The sequence below is a fragment of the Trachypithecus francoisi genome, unplaced genomic scaffold (assembly GCF_009764315.1).
Source record: "Trachypithecus francoisi isolate TF-2019V2 unplaced genomic scaffold, Tfra_2.0 Lachesis_group2, whole genome shotgun sequence".
Classification (NCBI taxonomy): domain Eukaryota; kingdom Metazoa; phylum Chordata; class Mammalia; order Primates; family Cercopithecidae; genus Trachypithecus; species Trachypithecus francoisi.
In genome coordinates, this window is record NW_022681465.1 from 25545204 (window position 1) to 25568896 (window position 23693).

A 23693-nucleotide genomic window follows, 5' to 3' on the forward strand; every position below is an offset into this window, starting at 1 on the left:
AGCATTTTAGAAGCTGAATGTTTGAACTCCATTACTGATTAGCATTTTTGACCAAGTTCTATTATTCAACTCCACTTGAACTTGTAACTGTAACTTGTTTTTGCTCATCTATTCTGGTAAATGGTTCTCAACCATTTATACAGTCCACTCTACTTTGAAGTCTCTTTGAGAATTTAGGTCTAACAATGAATAACACAATCCCCCCTTTTTTGGATGAAGATATTTAATCTCTCTCGCACGCTCAGCTATTAAGTGACTATCATTTACTGACACCCTACAGTATGTGAAATATTTTATCTTGCTTAATCTTCAGGCAACTCTGCTTAGATATTATCATTTCTGTTTTACAAATGAGAAACTGATACTTGAACAAGCAGGGAGCGCTTACTGAATAATTAGGGTGGAGGGATCCAGAAGGCAAGTACCTAGCATTCCTGCCCGCCTTCCTACTGCCCTGCTCCACCCAGAAGCAATTGCCATAGAAGATACAGATGTGGCTGTTTACATTCCTCCCTGGTCTTCAATGGGTCCTTGGGATGGGACCCCCATCACTGGGAGTCTCACCCCTCGGCCAAATTTCTAGTTTTTTATGGTTATCAATACGGCCTGAGAAATTGTTGTATATAAGTGGTTTTCAACCAGTGAGCCCATGCAGAACTACCTCCCCTGGCTTTTATGAACTGCATGTTTCCTTCCTCCTCAACCTCTCTGCTGAAGCTCTTAGAGAGTCTAGGTTGGTACTGGCAGAATCCTGGTGTTGGAGTGTCATCATCGTATATAGTATGAAACAATCTCCATTTCGCTTTGCCCTTCCCCTTCTCTTTTCCCTCTCTCTTTACCCCTTTTCTTCCTCCTTTCTCTTTGCAAATTCTTCTCCACCCCTACCCATACCCACTTTTCCTCTCTCCTTTAAGGAAAATCAGATTAGATGAGTTAATTTAAAACCTCTTTGGGTGATTTTACTTTCTTTTCCCCTCCTTCCCTAACTCCTGTGGTCTTCTGAACCCCATTCCTCAAATATGAAAAACATGTTAATGTCAGTGAGTTATCTTAACACAGATTTTCTGATTCTAATTATTTTCTATTTTTTTCAAAAAAAAATAAAAAAGACATATCTAGCCTGCTCATCCTATGATAAATGTTTAAATTTTAAGGTAGCTTCTTTTTAGAGAAGGTTTTTTGCTTTAGAATATGGTTTTACTCAATAATAGAAAAATGTTTATGTTAGAGTAAGGGATTGTACTTGACAAAAGCTAAAGGACAAAATAAAAGAAGACCAAGAAAAAGATGATTCTACTTCCTACATCTCTGCAAACCTTATATTTTTCATATTTACGTCAAAGCTCTGATTTTGTTATACAATTACTTTAAACTACTCAGGTTGCATTTTTTTTTTTTTTTTTTTGAGACAGAGTCTCACTCTGCTGCCTAGGCTGGAGTGCAGTGGCACAACATCGGCTCACCGCATCCTCCGCCTCCCAGGTTCAAGCAATTCTCGTGCCTCAGCCTCCTGAGTAGCTGGAATTACAGGCATGTGCCACCACACCCAGCTAATTTTTTATTTTTAGTAGAGACGGGGTTTCACCATGTTGGCCAGGCTGGCCTTGAGTTCCCTACCTCAGATGATCCTCCTGTCTCGGGCTCCCAAAGTGCTGGGATTACAGGCGTGAGCCACTGCACCAGGCCTCAGGTTGCATATTAAACTCACCTGGGGATCTTAAAACAAGACAAACACGCATTCCTGGACAACTCCAGAGACTAAATGTAATAGGTCTGGAGTTAGGATGTAAGGAATCAGCAGCATATAGATTACTTTTGAAAAATGCTTTTCCAATTCTCTGTAAAGTACCAATTTTAAAACTTCCAAATTGTCATGGAAAAATTAAAATGAAAGATAATTACCATAAAATGAAAAATAAAGACACCCCAAAACCAAATGTAAATAATTCAAATCAACAGACATAAAGTTGCTTTTGAGTAAATATAATCAAAACAAATGTAACACAGAGGAAAGGAAAACAATTACAAAATTATGTATATTATTGAGTGAAAATACATGTAACTAATATGGAGATAAATATGTTCATAACTTTTTGTCATTCCTCAATCATAATAAAACAGATATTAGTGAAAGAGTAATTTCATATATTAAAAGTCTATATGCAGATAAAAATCTAGATGACTTGGAATATAATGATGACTTTTTAGATATGACACCAAATACATGATCTATGAAAAAAATAATTGACAACATGTACTTCATTAAATTTCAAACTTCTGTCCTGTTAAAGACGATCCCAATAAAATGAGAAGGCAGGCACAGACTGTGAGGAATCATTTGCAAAAGACTCATTTGATAAAATATGTTATTCAAAATACACAAAGAACTCTTACAAACTTGAAAAGAAAAAAAAAAAACAAAACAACATGATTAAAAATGGACCGAAAACAGCACCTCAACAAAGATGAAATATAGATGGCAAATAAGCATGTGAAAAGATACTCTATATCATAAGTCATCAGATAAATGCAAATTAAAGCAATAATGAGACACCACACACCCTATTAGAATGACCAAAAGTCAGAACACTGACAACACTGCATCCTGGCAAGGACATGGAACAACAGGGGCTCTTATTTGATGCTGGTGGAAATAAAAAATGGTACAGCCACTTTGGAAGACAATTTGGTGGTTTCTTACAAAGCTAAACATACTCTTACCATAAGATACAGCAATCATGCTACTTGTTGCTTACCAAGAGGAGTTGAAAACTTAAGTCCAGAGAAAAACCTGCACATGAATGTTTTGGCAGCTTTATAATTCTTAAAACTTGAAAGCAACTAAGATGTCCTTCAGTAGATAAATAGAAAACAGTGGTACATCAGTATGGTACAGTATTATTTAACAGTAAAAATGAATGTGCTATTAAGTCATAAAAAGACATGGAGGAACCTTAAATGCATACCACTAAATGAAAGAAGCCAATCTGAAAAGGCTACATAGTGTTAAATTCGAACTATAAGATGTTCTGGAAAAGACAAAACTATAGACAGTGAAAAAACTAGTTGCCAGGCGTGGTAGGGGATCAGGGTGGTGGGGCTGATGAATAGACAGAGCATAAAGGATTTTTAAGGCATCAAAAACACTCTGTACAATAGTATAATGCATACATGACATTTTACATTTGTCCAAACCCAGAGAATGTACAACACCAAGAGTGAACCCTAATGGAAACTATGAACTTAGGATAATTATGATGTGTTGATGTAGATTCATCAGTTATAACACATGTACCATTCTGGTCCAGATGTTGATAATAGGACAGGCTGCGCATATATAGGAGTAGGAAGTATACGGGAAATTTCTATGCTTTCCAATTTTGCTCTAAAACTGCTCTAAAAAAAAAAAAAAGTCAGGCTGGTCATGGTGGCTCACGCCTGTAATCCCAATGTTTTGGGAGGCTAAGGCTGGTGAATCACCTGAGATCAGGAGTTCGAGACCATCCTGGGCAACATGGTGAAACCCCATCTCTACTTAAAATGCAAAAATTAGCTGGGTTTGGTGGTGGGTGCCTGTAATCCCAGCTACTCAGGTGGCTCAGGCAGGAGAATCGCTTGAACCTGGGAGGTGGAGGTTGCAGTGGACCAAGACTGCACCATCACACTTCCAGCCTGGGTGACAGAGCGACACTCCATCTCTAAATAAATAAATAAAGTCTTTAAACAAACAAGAAAACAACCCATGTGCACATAGGAAACACACATTAGGTATATCAATATCAAAATTTTTATTGTGACCAGTGATCTTTCTGATGCTTCTTAATTTTATCCAATTTGGATTGAATTTCAGTACTATTCTTTGCATGAACTAATGTATCTCTCCACTGTTTCTGTATTTTGTTTGAATAATATTCACAGTAGAAAAATGAGTCTCGGCCGGGCGCGGTGGCTCAAGCCTGTAATCCCAGCACTTTGGGAGGCCGAGACGGGCGGATCACGAGGTCAGGAGATCGAGACCATCCTGGCTAACATGGTGAAACCCCGTCTCTACTAAAAAATACAAAAAACTAGCCGGGCGAGGTGGCGGGCGCCTGTAGTCCCAGCTACTCCGGAGGCTGAGGCAGGAGAATGGCGTAAACCCGGGAGGCGGAGCTTGCAGTGAGCTGAGATCCGGCCACTGCACTCCAGCCTGGGCGACAGAGCCAGACTCCGTCTCAAAAAAAAAAAAAAAAAAAAAAAAAAAAAGAAAAATGAGTCTCACCTAAGTATGATGGGAATCGAAGAATTTTTTTTCAAATTTCATCAATTTAAGAATGTTAAATTTTTTGCCTACAAAGTTATGCTGTATTTTCAAAATTTAATGTCAAACTTTTTACCAGCAGCCAGTTCCTATAAGTTCTCCTATTACATAATACCCAAACAAATTATATTTTAAAGAAAGAAATGAATTCTGGATTCATGAACTCCTTATGTGTGAATCTTCTTTAGAAAATAAAATCTAAACATTCCATCACATAATACGATGCTTAGTGATAACTTTTTACAGACTGCAGTATAAAGATTATCACCCACTTCAATGATAATTACTAAATTACGGGATATCTTGTTTTGGTTTTCTATTATAACCAAAACAAATTACAACTTAAAAGGTTTAAAATAATATTCATTTACTATCTCACATTTCTTTTGGTCACAGATCCACGTAGATTCAGCTGGGTTCTCTGCTCGATGTCTCACAAATTGAAACTAAGATAGCAGATGGAAAACAATATTTGCATACCACACATCCAGAAGAAGGTTAATATCCAATATATTTAAGGGACTCAGACAACTCAATAGAAAAAAAAAACAGACAATTAAAAAAAATGAACATAGAACCTGGATAGACATTTCTCAAAAGAAGACATACAAATGGCCAATAGGATATAAGAAAAGATGCTCTGCATCACTAATCATCAGATAAATGCAAATTGAGACCACAATGAGATATCACCTTATATCTATTAGAATGGCTATTACACAAGAGATGAGGCCGGGTGCAGTGGCTCACACCTGTAATCCCAGCATTTTGGGAGGCTGAGGCAGGCAGATCACCTGAGTTCAGGAGTTCAAGACCAGCCTGACCAACATGGTGAAACCTTGTCTCTACTAAAAGATACAAAATATTAGCCTGGTATGGTGGCGGGCGCCTGTAATCCCAGCTACTCGGGAAACTGAGGCAGAAGAATCGCTTGAACCTGGGAGGTGGAGGTTGCGGTGAGCCGAGATCACTCCACTGCACTCCAGCCTGGGTTACAGAGTGAAACTCCATCTATTTAAATAAATACAAAGATGAAGGGTCCAGCGTGGTGGCTTACTCCCATAATCCTAGCTCTTTGGGAGGCTGCAGTGGGTGGATCTCTTGAGCTCAGGCGTTTGAGACCAGCCTGGGCAACATAGTGAAACCCCATCTCTACAAAACAAATAAATGCATACATACATACATACATATGTACATACCTACTTGCATACATACATACATACAAACATTAGATGGGTGTGGTGGCTCACACCTGTAGTCCCAGCTACTTGAGCGGCCAAAGTGGGAGGATTGCTTAAGCCCAGGAGGAGGAAGTTGCAGTTTGCAGTGAGCCCCAAGATCGTGGGGCTTACTTACGTGAGATCCTGTCTTAAAAAAAAAAAAAAAAAGAAAGAAAAGATGACACTAACGAGTGTTGGTAAGGATGTGAAGAAAAGGAAATCCTGTACGCTACTGATATCAATGTAAATTAGTATAACCATTGTAGAAGTTCCTTAAAAAAACCTGAAAATAGAACTACCATAGGAACCAACCATCACACTACTGGACATATATTCAAAGGAAATGAAATCAGCGTGTCAAAGAGACATCTGCACTCTCATGTTCATTGCAGCACTATTCACAATAGCCAAGATATAAAATTAACCTAAGTGTCCATTGATGGATGAATGCATAACAAAAATGTGGTATATATACATAATGGTATATAATTTAGCCTTTAAAAAGAAGGAAATTCTGTCATTTGAGACGACATGGATGAACTTGGAGGACATTATGCTAAGTGAAATAAGCCCAACATGGAAAGACAAATATGCCATGTTTTCACTTATATATAGAATCTAAAACTATCAAACTCATAGAAGCAGAGAGTAGAATGATGGTTGCCAACAGCTAGGAGTAGGAGGTAGAAATGGGGGATGTTGGTCAAAGGGTAACAAGTTTCAGTTAGAATCAATACATTCTGGAGATCTGTTGTACAGCATGGTGACTATAGTTAATACATAGTCAAAATGGCTCAGAGGGTTGACCTTAAATATCCCCACTACACACACAAAAAGAAAACTGTGAAGTAATGGAGATATTAATTAGCCTGATTGTGGTAATCATTTCACAATGTATGCATATATGAAAACATCACATTATACAACATAAATATATACAATTCTTATTTGTCACTAACATTTGCTCAGTAATGCTGGGGGTGGGGAAAAGGGGCCAGCTGAGCTAGTCTGTTACCTGGAGGCTCTGGTAAAGGATGTGCTTTTGAGATCATCCAGGTGGTTGGCAGAATACAGCTCCATGCAGTTGCAGAAATGAAGTCCCTGTTTTTCTTCTATTTTAATTTTGTCATTTTTGTTATTTGGCTGGAGTCAGTAGTTCCCAGCTTTTAGAAGGTTTCTATTGTAAACTCCTCCATTTGAAAAACCACTCCAAGTGATTACATACCATTGCAGCGGTCCTACTCAAAGCTTACTTGTAAGAATTTTTAAGGCCAGGCACCGTGGCTCATGCCTGTAATCCCAGCTCTTTGGGAGGCTGAGGCAGGCAGATCACTTGAGGTCAGGAGGTCGAGACCAGCCTGACCAACATAGTGAAACCCAGTCTCTACTAAAAATACAAAAACTAACTGGGCATAGTGGCATTCGCCTGTAATCCCAGCTACCTGGAAGGCTGAGGCAGAGAATCGCTTGAACCTGTGAGGTGGTTACAGTGAGCTGAAATGGCACCACTACACTCCATCCAGCCTGGGTGACAGAGCGAGACTCTGTCTCAAAATAAATACATAAATAAAATAATAATAACAAATGCAAGCTTTTCTAGTTTTATTCCATTCAGAGCTAATTTACTTGTAAATAATGGTGCTAATCCAACAGTTCTACCTTTATGTCACTAATATGTCCAAATTGCACTTGTGGTAAAGCAATTGCTGAAGTTTGCAACGTCTGTGCATTTCTTAAGTTGCAATGAAAAATAGTTTACTAGATTTATTTGTTCTCTAAGTTTGTCTCCATATTGTCAACCAGTGCTGAGTACATTGCACTATGTGGTTGACCAATGCTGAATACATGACAAAGATTCATTGGACATCTGTGATGCAGTCTGTGACTCTTGTTTGTCAATTAACTATACTTTTTCAGTCTTAGCAATACAAAGTGCTGTTGGCTACAGCCAACAGATGAAATATTAATACTTTCCAGGTTCTTGTAATACTTTCAAATATCTTTTAGTTTGAACTTCTTTATGGTTTACATAAATGGCATTTAAAAGGTGATGTTTGTTGCTTCATTAGACATACATATTCAGAAATAACATACTTTGGTTTTAGCACCTCAAAAATCAAACTCAATATGTAAAAGACTAGTAGAAATTCTTGGTTTCTTATTTCTTTGGAATAACATCGTTATTATTTGCTTCCTTACTTTTTCACATTCATGCAAGTTAAACATTTTTACCTTCATAATTTTATGTGATTCACAGTAAATACTTGTCAAATTTACATTTATTACTACATTTATCAAATTAACTCCTTTTCACATTCCTGCTTCTTGATTATTGTTTTTTCTTGACCAAGAAAGGTCTAGTAAAGTTTATTTTGTCATCATTAAATTAGAATAAAATGATGATTTTTTACTTTTCTAGTTTAGCTAATTATGTTAAAAGTGGGTTAAAAACAGACTTGATGTAAATTAAAATAATTGCAAAATAACATGTAAAAATTAAATGCTTACATTTTCTCAGATATTTTGTAGTGTTGTGTTGGAGTTCGAAAACAAATCTTAAAATAATGCACAATGCAATGTGGCCCTGTTGTACATGCAATAACAATAATAATAGCAATAATACTAAATTCTCTTGTTGAAAGCTCCAAACTTTGGGATGTACTGGGAATTTGATGAAGAATATCTTTAGAAAAGAACTAATATTTTCCTGAAAGTTGATGACATTTTCAGATTCTCTATTTTTATTTTTGGAGGGAGGGAGGGTTATTTTAAAACTTTTTGTTTATTTGTTTATTTACTTTACTGAGGATTTAATTCCAACATCTCTATTCAAAATATTTCTGGAGGCATTAATTTTTTTTCCTTTTGGAAATTTGAAGTTGTTTGGCTATTTTTTCCCATTACTCTTAATCAAAAGCAATCCTAAGTAATAAAATGTATTAGAGGGCACAAATTTTCTCTCTTGTATATCACAACACTACTCAAATAGTGATTTACAAACTTGTGTTGGCTAAATACTTTTACCAGTACTGCTAAAATAAGCCAGAAATTTAGAGTAAGCATTTAGAAACTTATGTTTTTGATGTTTTTATTCCATCCCACTGGAGAAGTTTCTTTAACAGGGCATTGTGGAACTTGCATGTTGAGCAGAAAGTGCAAATATCTACCACTATTAGCAGCAGATGTGAGGAATCTTTGGACAGCAAGTTCAGTGATTAAAAGATAATATTTGAAATAGTTTCTAACTTCTTGAAAATCAAAGGATATGATTAATTATAACCAACTCTGTGAAATATCTCAAGAAACAGCCAAAAGCTACAGGTCAATTTGCCTAACATAATGTACATGAAAACCAGTTTTAGCCTTCAATTTCCCTTCAATTTCTTTTTTTCTTTCTTGATGGCCTGTATTTTTTTCTTTTCCATTCATTTGGTATTAAACTCTTTAAACTAATTTATCTAAGAGTATGTCTAACACAAATTTGTATTTCTAGATATTTCTGATATATGCAATGTTTTGTGTTTTTATTATACTTTAAGTTTTGGGATACATGTGCAGAACATGCAGGTTTGTTAACATAGGTATATACATGCCATGGTGATTTGCTGCACCCATCAACCCATCGTCTACATTAGGTATTTCTCCTAATGCTATCCCCCCCGGCCCCCCACCCCGTGACTGACCTTGGTGTGTGATGTTCCCCTCCCTGTATCCATGTGTTCTCAGTGTTCAACTCCCATTTATGAGTGAGAACATGCGGTGTTTGATTCTGTTCCTGTGTTAGTTTGCTGAGAATGATGGTTTCCAGCTTCATTCATGCAAAGGACATGAACTCATCCTTTTTATGTCTGCATGGTATTCCATGGTGTATATGTGTCACATTTTCTTTATCCAATCAATCATTGATGTGGTCGGTTTGGGTCGGTTCCAAGTCTTTGCTATTGTGAATAGTGCTGCAATAAACATACGTGTGTGTGTGTCTTTTTAGTAGAATGATTTATAATCCTTTGGGTATATACCCAGTAATGGGATGGCTGGGTCCAATGGTATTTCTGGTTCTAAATCCTTGAGGAATCGCCACACTGTCTTCCACAATGGTTGAGCTAATTTACACTTCCACCAACAGTGTAAAAGCATTCCTATTTCTCCACATCCTCTCCAGCATCTGTTGTTTCCTGACTTTTTAATGATCACCATTCTAACTGGCATGAGATGGTATCTCATTGGGGTTTTGATTTGCATTACTCTAATGACTGGCGATGATGAGCTTTTTTTCATGTTTGTTGGCCTCATATATGTCTTCTTTTGAGAGGTGTCTGTTCATAGCTTTTGGTGTTTTAGTCATGAAGTCTTTGGTGGGCTTGCTTTTATAGCCTTATGAGTTTCTTCTGGTCTTCTTTTGAAGATGTTTTCTTTTCCTTAAAAGAAACACCTTCATAATTTTTTATAATTTATCTTTAGTTAAACACCTTACCTTCATAATTTTTTATAATTGACAATAAGCACTTGTCAAATTTGCAAAATTTGTTACTAGATTTATCAAATTACCTCCCTTTGCAATTCCTACTTATTGAGTATTGTTCTTTTAGGCTGCATATGCTTAACTGTACCTTATGATGCATTTTTATTGATAATATGAATTTGTTATTTTCCTGAGTGGATTTTAAGGTAGATATGCTCAGTGTGATTTTGTTAGCTGTTAAAGAAAAATAAATGTCTGAAAATATTAATCCTGCTTGGGAATACAGCTGCTGACTTAAAAAAAAAAAACCCATTTGTTTTACATTCTGATGAGTGTGGATTATTAGAAGCAGGTTTTGCTATACACCAATAGCAATAGACAATGACATTTTGTGTCTATGACCTATCTTTTGCTGGATATTTTCCCATTGCCGCTCAGATCTGCTTCCCATTCTTCTTCACTTTGCCCCTGTACTTTCTGGCTTCTAGTTTGGTTTGGCAAATGGGTAGCACAGGCAGATGACTAAAGTGGAGCATGCAAGGAGACTGAGATTGGAATTTCCATCCTCCAGGCTCCCTCTTAGGGAGCAACCACAGTTTGGCTGCATTTCTCTCTTAAAGGCCAAAGCTTTTTATTAAGCACATCTCCTCAATAGTTATTCTGTCTTGGTCTATCTTCCTCTTCAGCCCTAAGAGTGATAACAGTTTATTTTGTTCTGTCCCTGAGAGCACAACCATCTTGTTTTGTAGCTCTGCCCATGTCTTTGGAAAGAATTCCTTCATTCAGGTACCCTATTTGAGTGTGCCCTGCATTTCCTACCAAAACTTTGACTGATCTAATGATCAATTTTTAAATGTAACTATTTAAAAAATGAAAGACAAAAAATGCAGTATAGATATGGCTACCCATTTCATTACTTCATTTTGCTGACTAAAACTCCACTAAACACAAATAGGATGTCTTAGTTTTGGTTATACACTCAGAGAATATACTCAGATACGAATCAAAAGGAAAAAATTTCTGGGTGTAAAAAACAAGCAGAGAAAGCACTATCTAAATGACAAAAAGACAGGAGACATGAAAAGGAGTTTACAAGAAACTTTAAAGAACAGACAACAGTGATATGATCACAAGTGATTACATAAAGTTTCCTATATACTAGGCTCATTCTAAGCAATTTACATATATTGAACTATTTATTTCTCACAGGAACTCTATGAGGAAATACTATTCTCATTTTACAAGTGAGGAAACTGCGGCACAGAGCACTTAGTCTGGTTGTATAGCCTATTCTTTTAGCTACCGTGCCATGCTGCTCTTTCAATGATTTTGCTGATGAAACTGCCAAAGCATAATAAAGACTAGATATATGGATGGATACACTTATAATAGTAACTTTTTTACTTATTTCCGTAATATCCTTATAGTTTACTTATTTATTTAAATTCTTCCTTAGTATAGAATTATTCTTAAGCCTAACTTTAGTTCTTGCTATTCTTTTCCAAAAATAATGAATTTGCATAACATATTGTTTGCTACTATGAGTACATTTGTATGCTAACATACATTTAATATTCCTTTTAGAATTTATGATTGGCGAATATGCCTGTTAACAAATCACCTATGATTAATACATATGGAGGCATATCTTCGCCTTATCATGAAGAGCTCTGGAAATTAAATTTTCAACATTTAAGTGGAGAAAGGAGTCATAAATCAAGGTAAGCTAGAAAATAATTATAGGACCCATATGTATTGTAGAGAATTTAGAAAATGTGGAAAACTGTGAAAAATAAAAATTCACCCATAGTTCTCTAACCAAAGATTAAAATTTTAAAGTTTACTGTTTTTTAATAGCCTTATTTATTATAATTATATGCTTTCTAAAATTTTGAATTCTATACTTTTTGTTTGAAATAACTATCTATACTCATATGTTTTCTTAATTTGTCATAATAATGCATAGATTGCATGAGAAAATATTTGATAACTCCTGTATCATGAAGTATTCTATTTAGTTCTAAGATCTTTGATATTTCAAATTTAAACAAAATAGAATGTTTTTCTATTTTGAAATATTTCAAATTATTTCCTTGGGATAAAGTTTCTACAAGGGGTGCAAGAGCACTCATTCTTTGTTAAAAGAATTTTCACAAAGACTTTACAGTCACAAATAATGTACTTTTTCTAGTTGTTTTCTGTGGTATCCTTGTCCCAATACCATAGTGATCCATACTGTAAAAAAAGTGGCAGGAAAAGTTATTATCCACCTAGAATCCTACAGAGAAGAAAATAAAATTCAAAGTATATCATTAAAAAACTGAATGGTTTTGCTATTAGTCATATAAACATAATATGCTGAAGAAATATGTAAAACTGGTCAGTGCATCTAAATGGTGAAGGATGCTACAAATAAAAAGCAACAGGACCTAAATATACACACCATGACTAGATCATTCTGTTACTAGTAGGATATAGGTAAACAGTGGAAAAATAATTTGTATTAAAATGTTCAGAGTAGTTTTAATTAATTTAAAAATTGAAAATAGCAAATGCTTTATAATAGAATAATCAAGTCAATTAAATGTATCTGAATAGTAGAATACAATAGAAATGTTTATAAGAAAAAATTGAAACAGAAATTAGTATACAATGATTAAACTGATTATATCAAAGGTGTATTATGGATACCACAATTCACCAAGAATGGAGTATAATCTTTTTCATCCTACCAGATAGTAATAGATACTATGCTAGAAAGGAGCAGGTTAGATTCTTCGTTTAAACAAATTTCAAAAGCCTTGGATTTAACAAAGTGCAATTGTTTTCTTTACTCCAAAAGTTCTCAACGTTTTTATTTGTTTATTTAATTAATTAATTAATTAATTAATTTTTAGAGACAGGGTCACCCAGGCTGGAGTGCAGTGGCATGATTATAGCTTACTATAACCTTACTATAACCTATAGCTTACTATAATCCTGGGCTCAAGTGATCCTCCAGTTGCTCAGCCTCCAAATTTTAGCCAGTATGGCTGGCTAATTTTTAATTTTTTTTTTTTTTTTTTTTTTTTTGTGGAGATGGGGTCATGCTTTGTTGCCCAGTCTGGTCTTGAACTCCTGGCCTCAAGTGATTGGCACTCCTTTTCCTCCCAAAATGTTGGAATTACAGGCATGAGCCACTGTGCCTGGCTCAGTTTTAAAATATGCTCATGTATAGTATAAGTCCGCATTAAGGGGACTGATACAGTTTGGCTCTGTGTCCCCATTCAAATATCATCTTGAATTATAATCCCTATGTGTCAAATGAGGGACCTGGTGGGGGGTGATTGGATCACAGGGATGAATTTTCCCTTGGCTGTTCTCATGATAGTAAGTGAGTCCTCATGCAATCTGATTGGTTGGTAAGTGTCTGGTGCTTCCTCCTTCGCACTCTCTCCTGCCACCATGTAAGAGGTGCCTTGCTTCCCCTTCCCCTTCTGCCATGATTGTAAATCTCCTGAGGCCTCCCCAGCCATGTGGAAGTGTGAGTCAATTAAACCTCTTTTGTTTATAAATTACCCAGTCTCAAGTGGTATCTCTGTAGCAGTGTGAGAATGGACTAATACAGAGACAGAGCTAGCCTTGCCACCACTACCTATACAACCTGCTTCATCAGAATTAACTCATGGAAACGTTTTAAGTATTATTAATTTCTGTTCAATGTCCAAATTTTTATTAGGAAAAATAACTTGCTAGATCAAAATGTGTTGTTAATAGATTAAAATTTCTTTAAAATTGTGCATGATTTTTAAGTTTTAAGAACTTGCTGAAAACTTAGAAAAGTATAATGGCATACATGCGATAGAATTTAAGATGTTGGCGTATTGTTATGGGCTGAATGTGTGTGTCCCCACACAATTCATATGTTGAAGTCCCAACCTTAATGTGTATTATAGCCACTGCAATTCACAAAGAAGAGAGTATGATCTCATAGCAAACCAGGTAGTAATAGATATTATGCTAAAAAGGAGGGGTTTAGGTTCTTCATTTAAACAAATTTGAAAAGCCCTGGAGTTAACAAAGTGAAATTGTAACGCAATTTGATGGTATTAGGAAGTGTGGCCTTTGGGAGGTATTTGGGCATAGATGAGGTCATGATGGTGGAGTTCTCATGATGGGATTAGTGTCTTTACAAGAAAAGGAAGAGCTACCAGCACTTACTCTCTCCTCTGTGTGAGGGTGCAGCAAGAAGGCAACTGTCTGCAAGCCAAGAACATAGCCCTCACCAATACCAGCCCATGCTGGCACCCTATCTTGGATTTCCCAGCTTCTGGAACATGAAGAAATAAAATGTTTAAGTCACCCAGTTTACACTGTTTTGTTATAGAAGCCCCAGTAGCCTGAGACACATATTGTTACATTTGTTTAAAATACTTTTCTTGAATAAAGAATACTTCAAGAACTACAGTTTTAGCTGTTTAACCCTGTGTGCTTTCAACTATAGTAATTGTGGCATATATCATTCCAGTTCATTTTTCTACTTTAATATACATGAATATGAAATTGTATTTTTCACATTTATTAATGTAATTCTACCTAATACATTTATCTGTGACTTAGTTTTTTAAAAAATGCTACATTTTAACTTTAATCCATATGGATAATTATGTATTTTCTCCATTTTAATGGCTGAGAAATTCTAATATAATAAATTTTCCTTATTTATTATTTTCCAAATTTTTGACAACAAAATCAATGCCATAGTGAAAATCATTGCATATTTCTCCTTGTGTATGTGTGCAAGTGTTTCTTTTTTTTTATATTTTTATTTTTACAGACAGAGTCTTACTCTATGTCCCAGGCTGGAGTGCAGTGGCACAATCATAGCTCACTGCAACCTCGAATTCCTGGGCTCAAGAGAGCCTCCTGCTTCAGCTTCTGGAGTAGCTAGAATCACAGGCACATGTAACCATACCTGGATAAAGAAAAAAGTTTTTTTTTGTAGAGATGGAATTTGCTTCGTTGCTGAGGCTAGTTTCAAACTCCTGACCTCAAATGGTCCTCACCCCTCAGCCTCCAAAAATTCTGGGTTATAGATGTGAGCCATTGTGCCCAGCTAAGTATAATTTTTGATTTATTATTTTAAAAAATTTACTTGGTGCTTTCTATGGGTCTCCAAAAGTATCTGAAAAAAAAAAAATACACACACACACACAGACACATATTTCCTTCCCCAGTCTATAAGAGTATAGACTTCCCCTTGTCTTCACCAACACCTAACAGATCAGTTTGGGGAGACTTAACATCTTTATCATAACCATATTATAATTTAGAAACATGGCATATCTCTTCATTTATTTATTTATAAAATTTTCTCAATACAGTTTTAGTGTTTTTATTTTTATATGGGTATTATCTTAGATTTCTTAATTTTTGACAATATAATAGGTCAAAAGTGACACTTATAATGTCACTTTTTAAGATTTTTAAGATTCCCTAATAACTATGTGACTATCTTTTTATATTTGTTGCTGTTAGAATTACTTCTATGTGTTGTCTTGTTCTTATTAATATGTTGGTATTATTAAATATCTATTGTAAATTCTCCCAAGGTATGCCTTATCCTTTAACTTTGTTTTAGTTGTGCCTTTACTTATATGGAAGTCTTAAAAATTGTTATAGTTATTATGTTTTTAAGATTCATTAATGTTGTTGAGTGTAGCTATATCATTTTTATTGCTTGTTTTTCATTTCACTGTTGCATTTTATTAACATACTGCAAATTATCCATTAATTCTGTTAATTTTGGACATTTCAATTATTTTCAGTTTATGGTTATTATGAACAATGTTTCATACATTCCCGTATGGGCACCATGACATACATCTTAATTTACAGACTTATGAGTGGAATTGCTGGGTCAGAGGATATGTATATAAAATTTAGTGACTAGAACATAGTAATTTTTATAAAATCAGATATCTCAATCTTTTAGGATTAGCCTTTTTTTTTTTTCTGTGTTTTGGTTAAAAAAATCTTTCCCAACCACAAGAGCATGTAGATAGTCTTGTATATTATTTTCTAAAAACCTTATTGTTTTCTCTTTCATGTCTGTAATCTATGTGGAAATTTTTATAAATAATATTAAATACAAGTCTGATTTTCTTTTTAAAATGTGCATAGTCAATTCATCAATACCACAAAAGGAAAAAATCCTTTCTTCACTATTTCTGTAGTACAATTATTGTATAACTCATGTGTTCACATGTAATTGATAGGCTTATCTGCTCTATATTCTGCTTCACTGGCCCATTTGTCTAATTCCACACCAACATCACACTGCCTTAATTACTATGGTTTGGTAATAACATTTAATAGTCAATATGATAGATTTTTCCAAACTTGTTTTTCTTCAGTGGTATCTTGCACATTAATTTTGAAACCAGCTTGTCATAATTTTTCTTTTCAAAAAATTGCAGGGAGTTTTTAATTGGATTTTTCAGAATCTATAGATCAATTTGGGGAGAAAACATCTTTATCATAACCATATTCTACTTTATAAACATGGTATATCTCTTCATTTAGTTATTTATAAAATTTTCTCAGTACAGTTTTACTTCTTTTTTCATATGGGTATTATCCATCATTCTCATAGCAGTATTGTTCACAGAGGCATTGTTAGATTTATTTCTATGTATTTAGTATTTTTGATGCCATATATAAATTATATGCATATATAGATTTCTAAAATTTGTATTTTCTAACTTTTTTTACCAGAAAAGATAAGTAAATTTTTATATATTGATTTTACACACACAAATATTGCTAAATTTCCTTATTAATTCTGAATATTTTTGTCTCCATATTGACTTAAAAGGAATATTCTAAACATTTGACTGACAAGGGACTATTAACCAGAATATATAAAGAACTCAAACACCCTAATAACAATATCCCAAATCATCTAATTGAAATATGGGCAACAGATCTGAGTAGACATTTCTCAAAAAAAGACATATAAGCTGGGCGCAGTGGCTCACACCTGTAATCCCAGTACTGTGGGAGGTCGAGGCGGGCAGACCATGAGGTCAGGAGATAGAGACCATCCTGGTGAACACCGTGAAACCCCGTCTCTACTAAAAATACAAAAAATTAGCCAGGCGTGGTGGCGGGCGCCTGTAGTCCCAGCTACTTGGGAGGCTGAGGCAGGATAATGGTGTGAACCCGGGAGGTGGAGCTTGCAGTGAGCCGAGATCACCACTGCACACCAGCCTGGGCAATAGAGCAAGACTCTGTTTCCAAAAAAAAAAAAAAAAAAAAAAATAGACATACAAATGGGCAACAGATATATGAAAAAATTCTCAAAATCACTAATCATCAGAGAAATGTAAACTAAACCCACAATGATATATTATCTCACCCCAACTAAACTGGCGTTTATTAGAAAGACAGTAATGGATGCTGGTGAGGATAAGGAGAAAGAGGAATGCTCCTACACGGTTGGTGGGAATGTAAATTAGCATAACCATTATGGAAAACAGTATGGAGGTTCCTCAGAAAACCAAAAATAGAATTGTCATATCATCCCATAATCCCACTGCGGGATATGTGTCCAAAACAAGGGAAATTAGCAGATTAAAGAGCGATCTGGGCTGGGCATGGTGGTGTGCTGGGCACCCGTTATCCCAGCACTTTGGGAGGCCCAGTTGAGTGGATTGCTTGAGCCCAGGAGTTTGAGATCAGTCTGAGTAACAAGACAAAACCCGCCTCTACAAAAATTACAAATATCAGCCAGGCGGCTGGGCGCCGTGGCTCACGTCTGTAATCCCAGCACTTTGGGAGGCCGAGGTGGGCGGATCACGAGGTCAGGAGATCGAGACCATCCTAGCTAACACGGTGAAACCGCGTATTAGCTAAATACAAAAAAAAAAAAAATCAGCCAGGCATGTTGGTGTGCACTTGTGGTCCCAGCTACCCAGGAAGCTGAGGTGGGGGGATTACTTGAGACCTGGAGGTAGAGATTGCAGTGAGCAAAGACTGCAGCACTGCACTTCAGCCTGGGCCACAGAGCAAGACCCTACCTCGAAAAAAGAAACAATAAAAGAGATATCTGTCCTCTCATATTAATTGTAGCATTAGTCACAATAGCCAAGATGTGGAATCAATCTAAGTTTCCATGCATGATAAATCGATAAAGAAAATGTGATATATGTGTACAATGGAATATTATTAAACCATAAAAGAATCAAATCCTGTCACTTGCAACAACATTGGTGGTACAGGAAGACATTATGTTAAGTAAAATAATTCAGGCACAGAAAAATACCGCTGTTGTCACTCGTATGTGTGTGCTAAAATAAATTGATCTCATAAAGGTAGAGAGTAGAATGATGGTTACCAGAAGCTGGGAAGATTGAAGAGGTGGGGAAGAAGAGAGGTTGGTTAATGGGGACAACATACAGTTAAATAGAAGGAATAAGATCTAGTGTTTAAGAGCGTAATAGGGTGACTATACTTAACAACAATTTATTGTATATTTCAAAATTACTAAAAAAGTGATACTGCAATGTTCCTAACACAAATAAATGATAAATGCTAGAGGTGATGGATATTATAATTAACCCTGATTTGATCATTAAATATTGTATGTTTGTATCAAAATATCACATATATCTCATAAATGTGTACAACTATGTATCCACAATCATGAAAAATAAAAAATAATAAAGCAAAAGGTAAATCTAAGTATGTTTGTATTTTAAAAAGTATAATATTTTTTCTCAAACTTTATCTGGTATTCTACCTTATGTGTTTTATAATTTATCTCCACTAAAGTTTATTACCATTTTAAGTAATCAGTGTTCCTTTTTATTTTATTTCCTGTTTACCATTTTCATTGCTTTTTAACTCTTCTTTCTTCTTAGGCCTCCTTTCTGGACTTGTTTATCATTTACCTGCTGTAAGATATTTTGAATTTTCCTTACTGTCAACAAGAAAAATCTCTGAATATATCTTTTATTTGTCTGAATATATTTTTTATTCTTATTCTTGAAAAATTTTTAAAACTGAATATAAAATATATTTGAGTAATTATTACTTTTATTTTTTTTTTCCTCTAGAACATTGTTGGTATCATTTCACTATCTTACAGTTTCCATTATTGCTGTTGAGAAGTTAGCTGAAATTTTAATGTCATTTCTTTAAGATTATTTTGGCTTCCTTCCCCCAAACCTGGCAATTTTAAGTTTCTTATTGTCTTCTGTTTTCTTCAGTTTTACTCTGATGTGTCAGAATATAATGTTAAAAATTATCTTACTTAGATTTGATGGAACTTTTTGAATCTGTGGATGTATCTTTCTTTCATCATTCCTGAAAAATTATTTGGTATTGTTTATACATATACTGCATTGACAACCACATTTTTTCTTTTCTCTCTTTCTGAGACTATTGAATATATGTGTATGAGATCATCTCATTAAATCTGTTACATCTTTTATTCTTTCTTCTCAATTTTCCAAATTTTTATCACTTTCTACTATATTTTGAACAATTGATTCTGATCTGTGATTTGTCTTTCATGTGACTAATTTCCCATTCTCAATTGTATCCATTGAATTAAAAAATTATATCTTACATTCTATTAATTTATTTAGTTTTCCTCAAATCTGTTATGTAGACTTAACATTTTGGGTTCCCTGCAGATCTTTTTAAGCATGTGGTGGGATAAGCATGATAATTTTATAATATGTGTCTGATTATTTCAGTGACTGGAGTCTTAGTAGGTTTGTTGTTTCTGCTTGTTCTCATTTCCGCCATATTTTTCCTTGTATCTTGTCATTATTCACTTTCCTTTGGATGGAAAATATTTCTGCATGTTTTTTGAGAACTAGGATAAATGCGTCCTCCTCCAGAGAATCTTTGCATTAGCTTCTCTGCCGGGCACCTGTAAGTGTACCAGCCTGGGACAACTGAAACTAAATTCACTCCCTGAGTTTTCTTGGCCAACAATCTATGTTTGTCTAGGGTGTAAATCTGGGTCAGGACCAATCTTCTCAGCAATAGTTCTTTTTCTTTTCCATTCTCATTCTTTTTCTGCTAGACACCAAGGTAGCCTTCTATGTGGCTTCCTGAGGTTAGGAAGAGGGGATCTTGCAAGATACTACATACTTTATGCAGATAATCCTAAAGGAAACTATACTACAATTATTATTATTATTATTATTAATTTATCCACTGACACCTACTTTGGTCACTCAGACTTGACTCCTTTCCTAACACCTGTATCTCTACTCGCACTAGCTGATATACAGAGTTCTCTGGCAAAAACACATATTATGGGAAGAAAATAAGTATGTCTAGGGTTCTATTCCATTTCCTTGTTTGAGGTATTGTTGCCTTACATTTCTGGTGAGCTCTTCCCCAAGAAGTGATGTCCTTGCTTTCATCAAACCTTTTGTTGTGGCTTCAGTGGAAGATTAACCCATTGTCAAAAATAAATTTATATGCATGGTTTTAAGATGAATCTATCAGACTCATTTACTTTTAGTTTCACTGGCTAATGACGAAGATAAACTTTGAAGCTCTTTTTTTTTTTTAAGCCAAATAATGCAGGCAGTTTGTCCATCTTTGGTAGTTAAATACATAAAGTTGGGTATTGTTGCCTCTGCCTACCAATTAACCCTCTTTGGGATTAATAATTACATTTCACAAGAGATGACATTACACTTGAGAAGCTTAGTTATTTCTAAGTGGGCTTCTTACGGACAACCTTGAAAAGATAATGACTGTTACCAAATGCTGAATAGAATGTTTCCAAGTATAAAATCAATCATTTAGAAAAGGAAGTAGGATTTTACTCTTGAAAATATTTTCAGCCTTCAATTTTCCTCTAAATGGCTGTCTGCTCAAAATTCAGTGGGTGTCAACAGTCCCCTCTCCCCTAATCTGTTTAGGGTTCTCTTTATTTGTAGCTGCTAAGAAGGAAGGCTTGCATTTCAAAGCTTAAGACAGTTGCTAAGATTGAAACAGAAACGTAAAATCTAAAGAAACATAAAGGCAGTAAAAGAACATATAAAACCATAGATATTTTTAGAAATGAAATGAGGACTGTATTTCTGGTTTCATACCATAGAGCCTTTGGATATCTATAATGTGATGATGCTGTAATCAATCACACGGGCATCAGGATGACAGACGATATTTCCAGTGTCTGACTCAAAAGCTCAGACCCCAAACCAGTGAGTCAGAAATGACGAATTCAGGGAAGGTATTCATAGAATAAATTTCTGCAGGTGTTCACATCACCTGCTCTTTATTTATGCCCTTCATATTATTAAATCTGTCCCTGAATTCCTCAAACATTCAAACGTAATATACACACCAAAAGGAGCAGGCCTTCCTTTCATTCTTCTGGTACTTCTGATACTTAGGAGAAACCATATTAATTGTTATTTGAAGTTTATATATCAATTCCATTTTTTTTTACCTTTTCATAGTACCAAACTTATCAAAAGAGTAGTCAATATTTAGTATTTTTCTTTTTTTAATCCATATATTGATTAGCACCCTAAAATCTGGGTTCTGTTTTTCTATAATGAAATTGCTGTCTTAAAGATCTCTACTACTTTAAACATGTATTATTTCTTTGTGGTGACAACATTCTAAGTCTTTTCTTCTAGCTATCTTGAAATATTCAGTACATTGTTATTTACTATAGTCACCCTACTGTGTAATAGAACACCAAAACAAATTCTTAACTGTAACTTTGTACCCATTGACCAAAATCTCCCAGTTCCCCCCAACCTCGACCGTCCCCAGCCTCTGGTAACAACAATTCTACTCTCTAATTCTATGAAATAAGCTTTTTAAGATTCCACATATGAGTGAGATCATGTGGTGTTTATCCTTCTGTGCTTTAACATAGTGACATAGTGTTATCCAGGTTCATTCATGTTATTGCAAATGACAAGATTTCATTCTGTTTTATGACTTTATAGTATTCCACTACACACACACACACACACACACACACACACACACACAGATATATATCCATTCATCATTAGATGGGCATATAGGTTGATTCTATATCTTGGTTACTGTGAATAGTGCTGCAATAAACATGGGTGTACAGATGTCTCTTCCACATACTGATTACATTTTCTTTGGATATATACCCAGTAATGGGATTGCTGGATTATATGGCAGTTCTATTTTTAGTTTTTTGAGAAACCTCCATATGTTACTCATTATGGCTGTACTAACTTACATTCCCACCAACAATGTATGAGTTCTCTTTTCTTCTATTTGTTACTTTTGATAATAGCCATTCTAGCTGGGATGAGGTGGCTTTCAATGTTGTCACCACAAAGAAAAGATAAATATTGAAAGTGATGTATATGGAAATTACCCCAGTTTTATCATTAAGCTATGTACACATGCACTGAAACATCACATTTTATCCCATAAATATGTACAATTATTAGATGTCAGTTATAAATAAAAAGTTCAATTAAAAATATCTCCACTGACTTTTAAAATATTAACTCTAATGGTTTTCTTTTTGTATTTAGTCTTGATATTTCTGTGGATGTACATTTGCCATCATTGTCTTTATCTTTAATGTATTCTTTGATATCTCAGTCTAGGATACTTGTTTGTATGAAACAGGCACACAATCAAACTAATTCAAGCAAAAAAAAAAAAAACAATTAACATAAGGATATAAGGCTGTGTTGTGGAACTTGAGAGCAGAAAGTATAGCTAGGCCTTTTCCCCTCATTCAGTACTGTTAACACACATGGAGATAAAACGGCCAGCTTGGCAGATACAGTCTACATGTACACTACGATAAACTTGAAAAGGATAAAAACTCTAGATTTACATCAGTAAATCATTTGGCAAACGTTGATGGGGGGCTAAAATGGTGAACATGCAGCTGTCTGAAATTGGAGGTGCTTTGTTATTTGCTGTCTTGAAAAAGCTATCAGCAAAAGCCACAGGTTTTGGCTCTACATAACCTTTCAGTTCTAACCTCAACCAATTAAAGTATTGTTTTATTTAAAATCCTTAGAGAATTGAATTGGCCCAGCTGGCATCAGATGTCTGCTGTGACAAAATCAGCAATGGCCAGGGTACATGAAGTCATATGGACTAATATAGAACTTAGGCCTCAGTGCAGCAGAGACTGTTAAAAATGAACACTTTTCAGAGAAGGAATTTGCACCCCATATTATATATACATCTGAATTCCATTGTAGTACTTTCCTGAATCTCCTCTTATATTTATTGTTTCTTTTTTCCCTCTTGCTTCCTAACTCTGGGATTTACCAAACAAAAACTTTTCTTTGATTGATTATTTTTTTCCTTAGTATTCTTCCTCTTGAAATTTTAAGACTTTGATCATCACTGATATGTAGGTAAATCTGAAATCTTTATTTCCAGATCTTATCCAATTCCTAATGCTTGACTTACAAGTCCTTTTGGATTATAAACCTTTCCACTTGGATGTCTCATAGGTAAATCATCCTATGTCCAGAATGGCACAGATCATCTGCTCAGATTCCTCCCATCCAATTCTCTTGATGTCATCTTCCTACTTCCAGTCATGTGGGCCAAAAACATTGAGTTTATCTGTGTGCTTGGCATCATGATTTCTTTTCTCATATTCCGTTATTCATCAAGCCCTATTGATTTAGCTAGATCAATGTTAACCCGATTTAGCTTGACCTCC

At 35.0% G+C, this 23693-nt stretch overlaps 1 protein-coding gene across 2 annotated transcripts in view; it reads left to right on the top strand.

Moving 5' to 3' along the window:
* TMEM232 (transmembrane protein 232) overlaps positions 1–23693 on the top strand; it is a 294516-nt gene that overhangs the window by 39652 nt on the left and 231171 nt on the right. For both annotated transcript variants that reach the window (XR_004429706.1, XM_033178954.1), the window contains exon 2: positions 11567–11703. Coding sequence is in view for 1 of the 2 variants with exons in the window: in XM_033178954.1 (XP_033034845.1) it covers positions 11585–11703 (119 nt within the window). In the remaining variant the exon portion in view is untranslated. The remainder of the gene's footprint in view (positions 1–11566; positions 11704–23693) is intronic.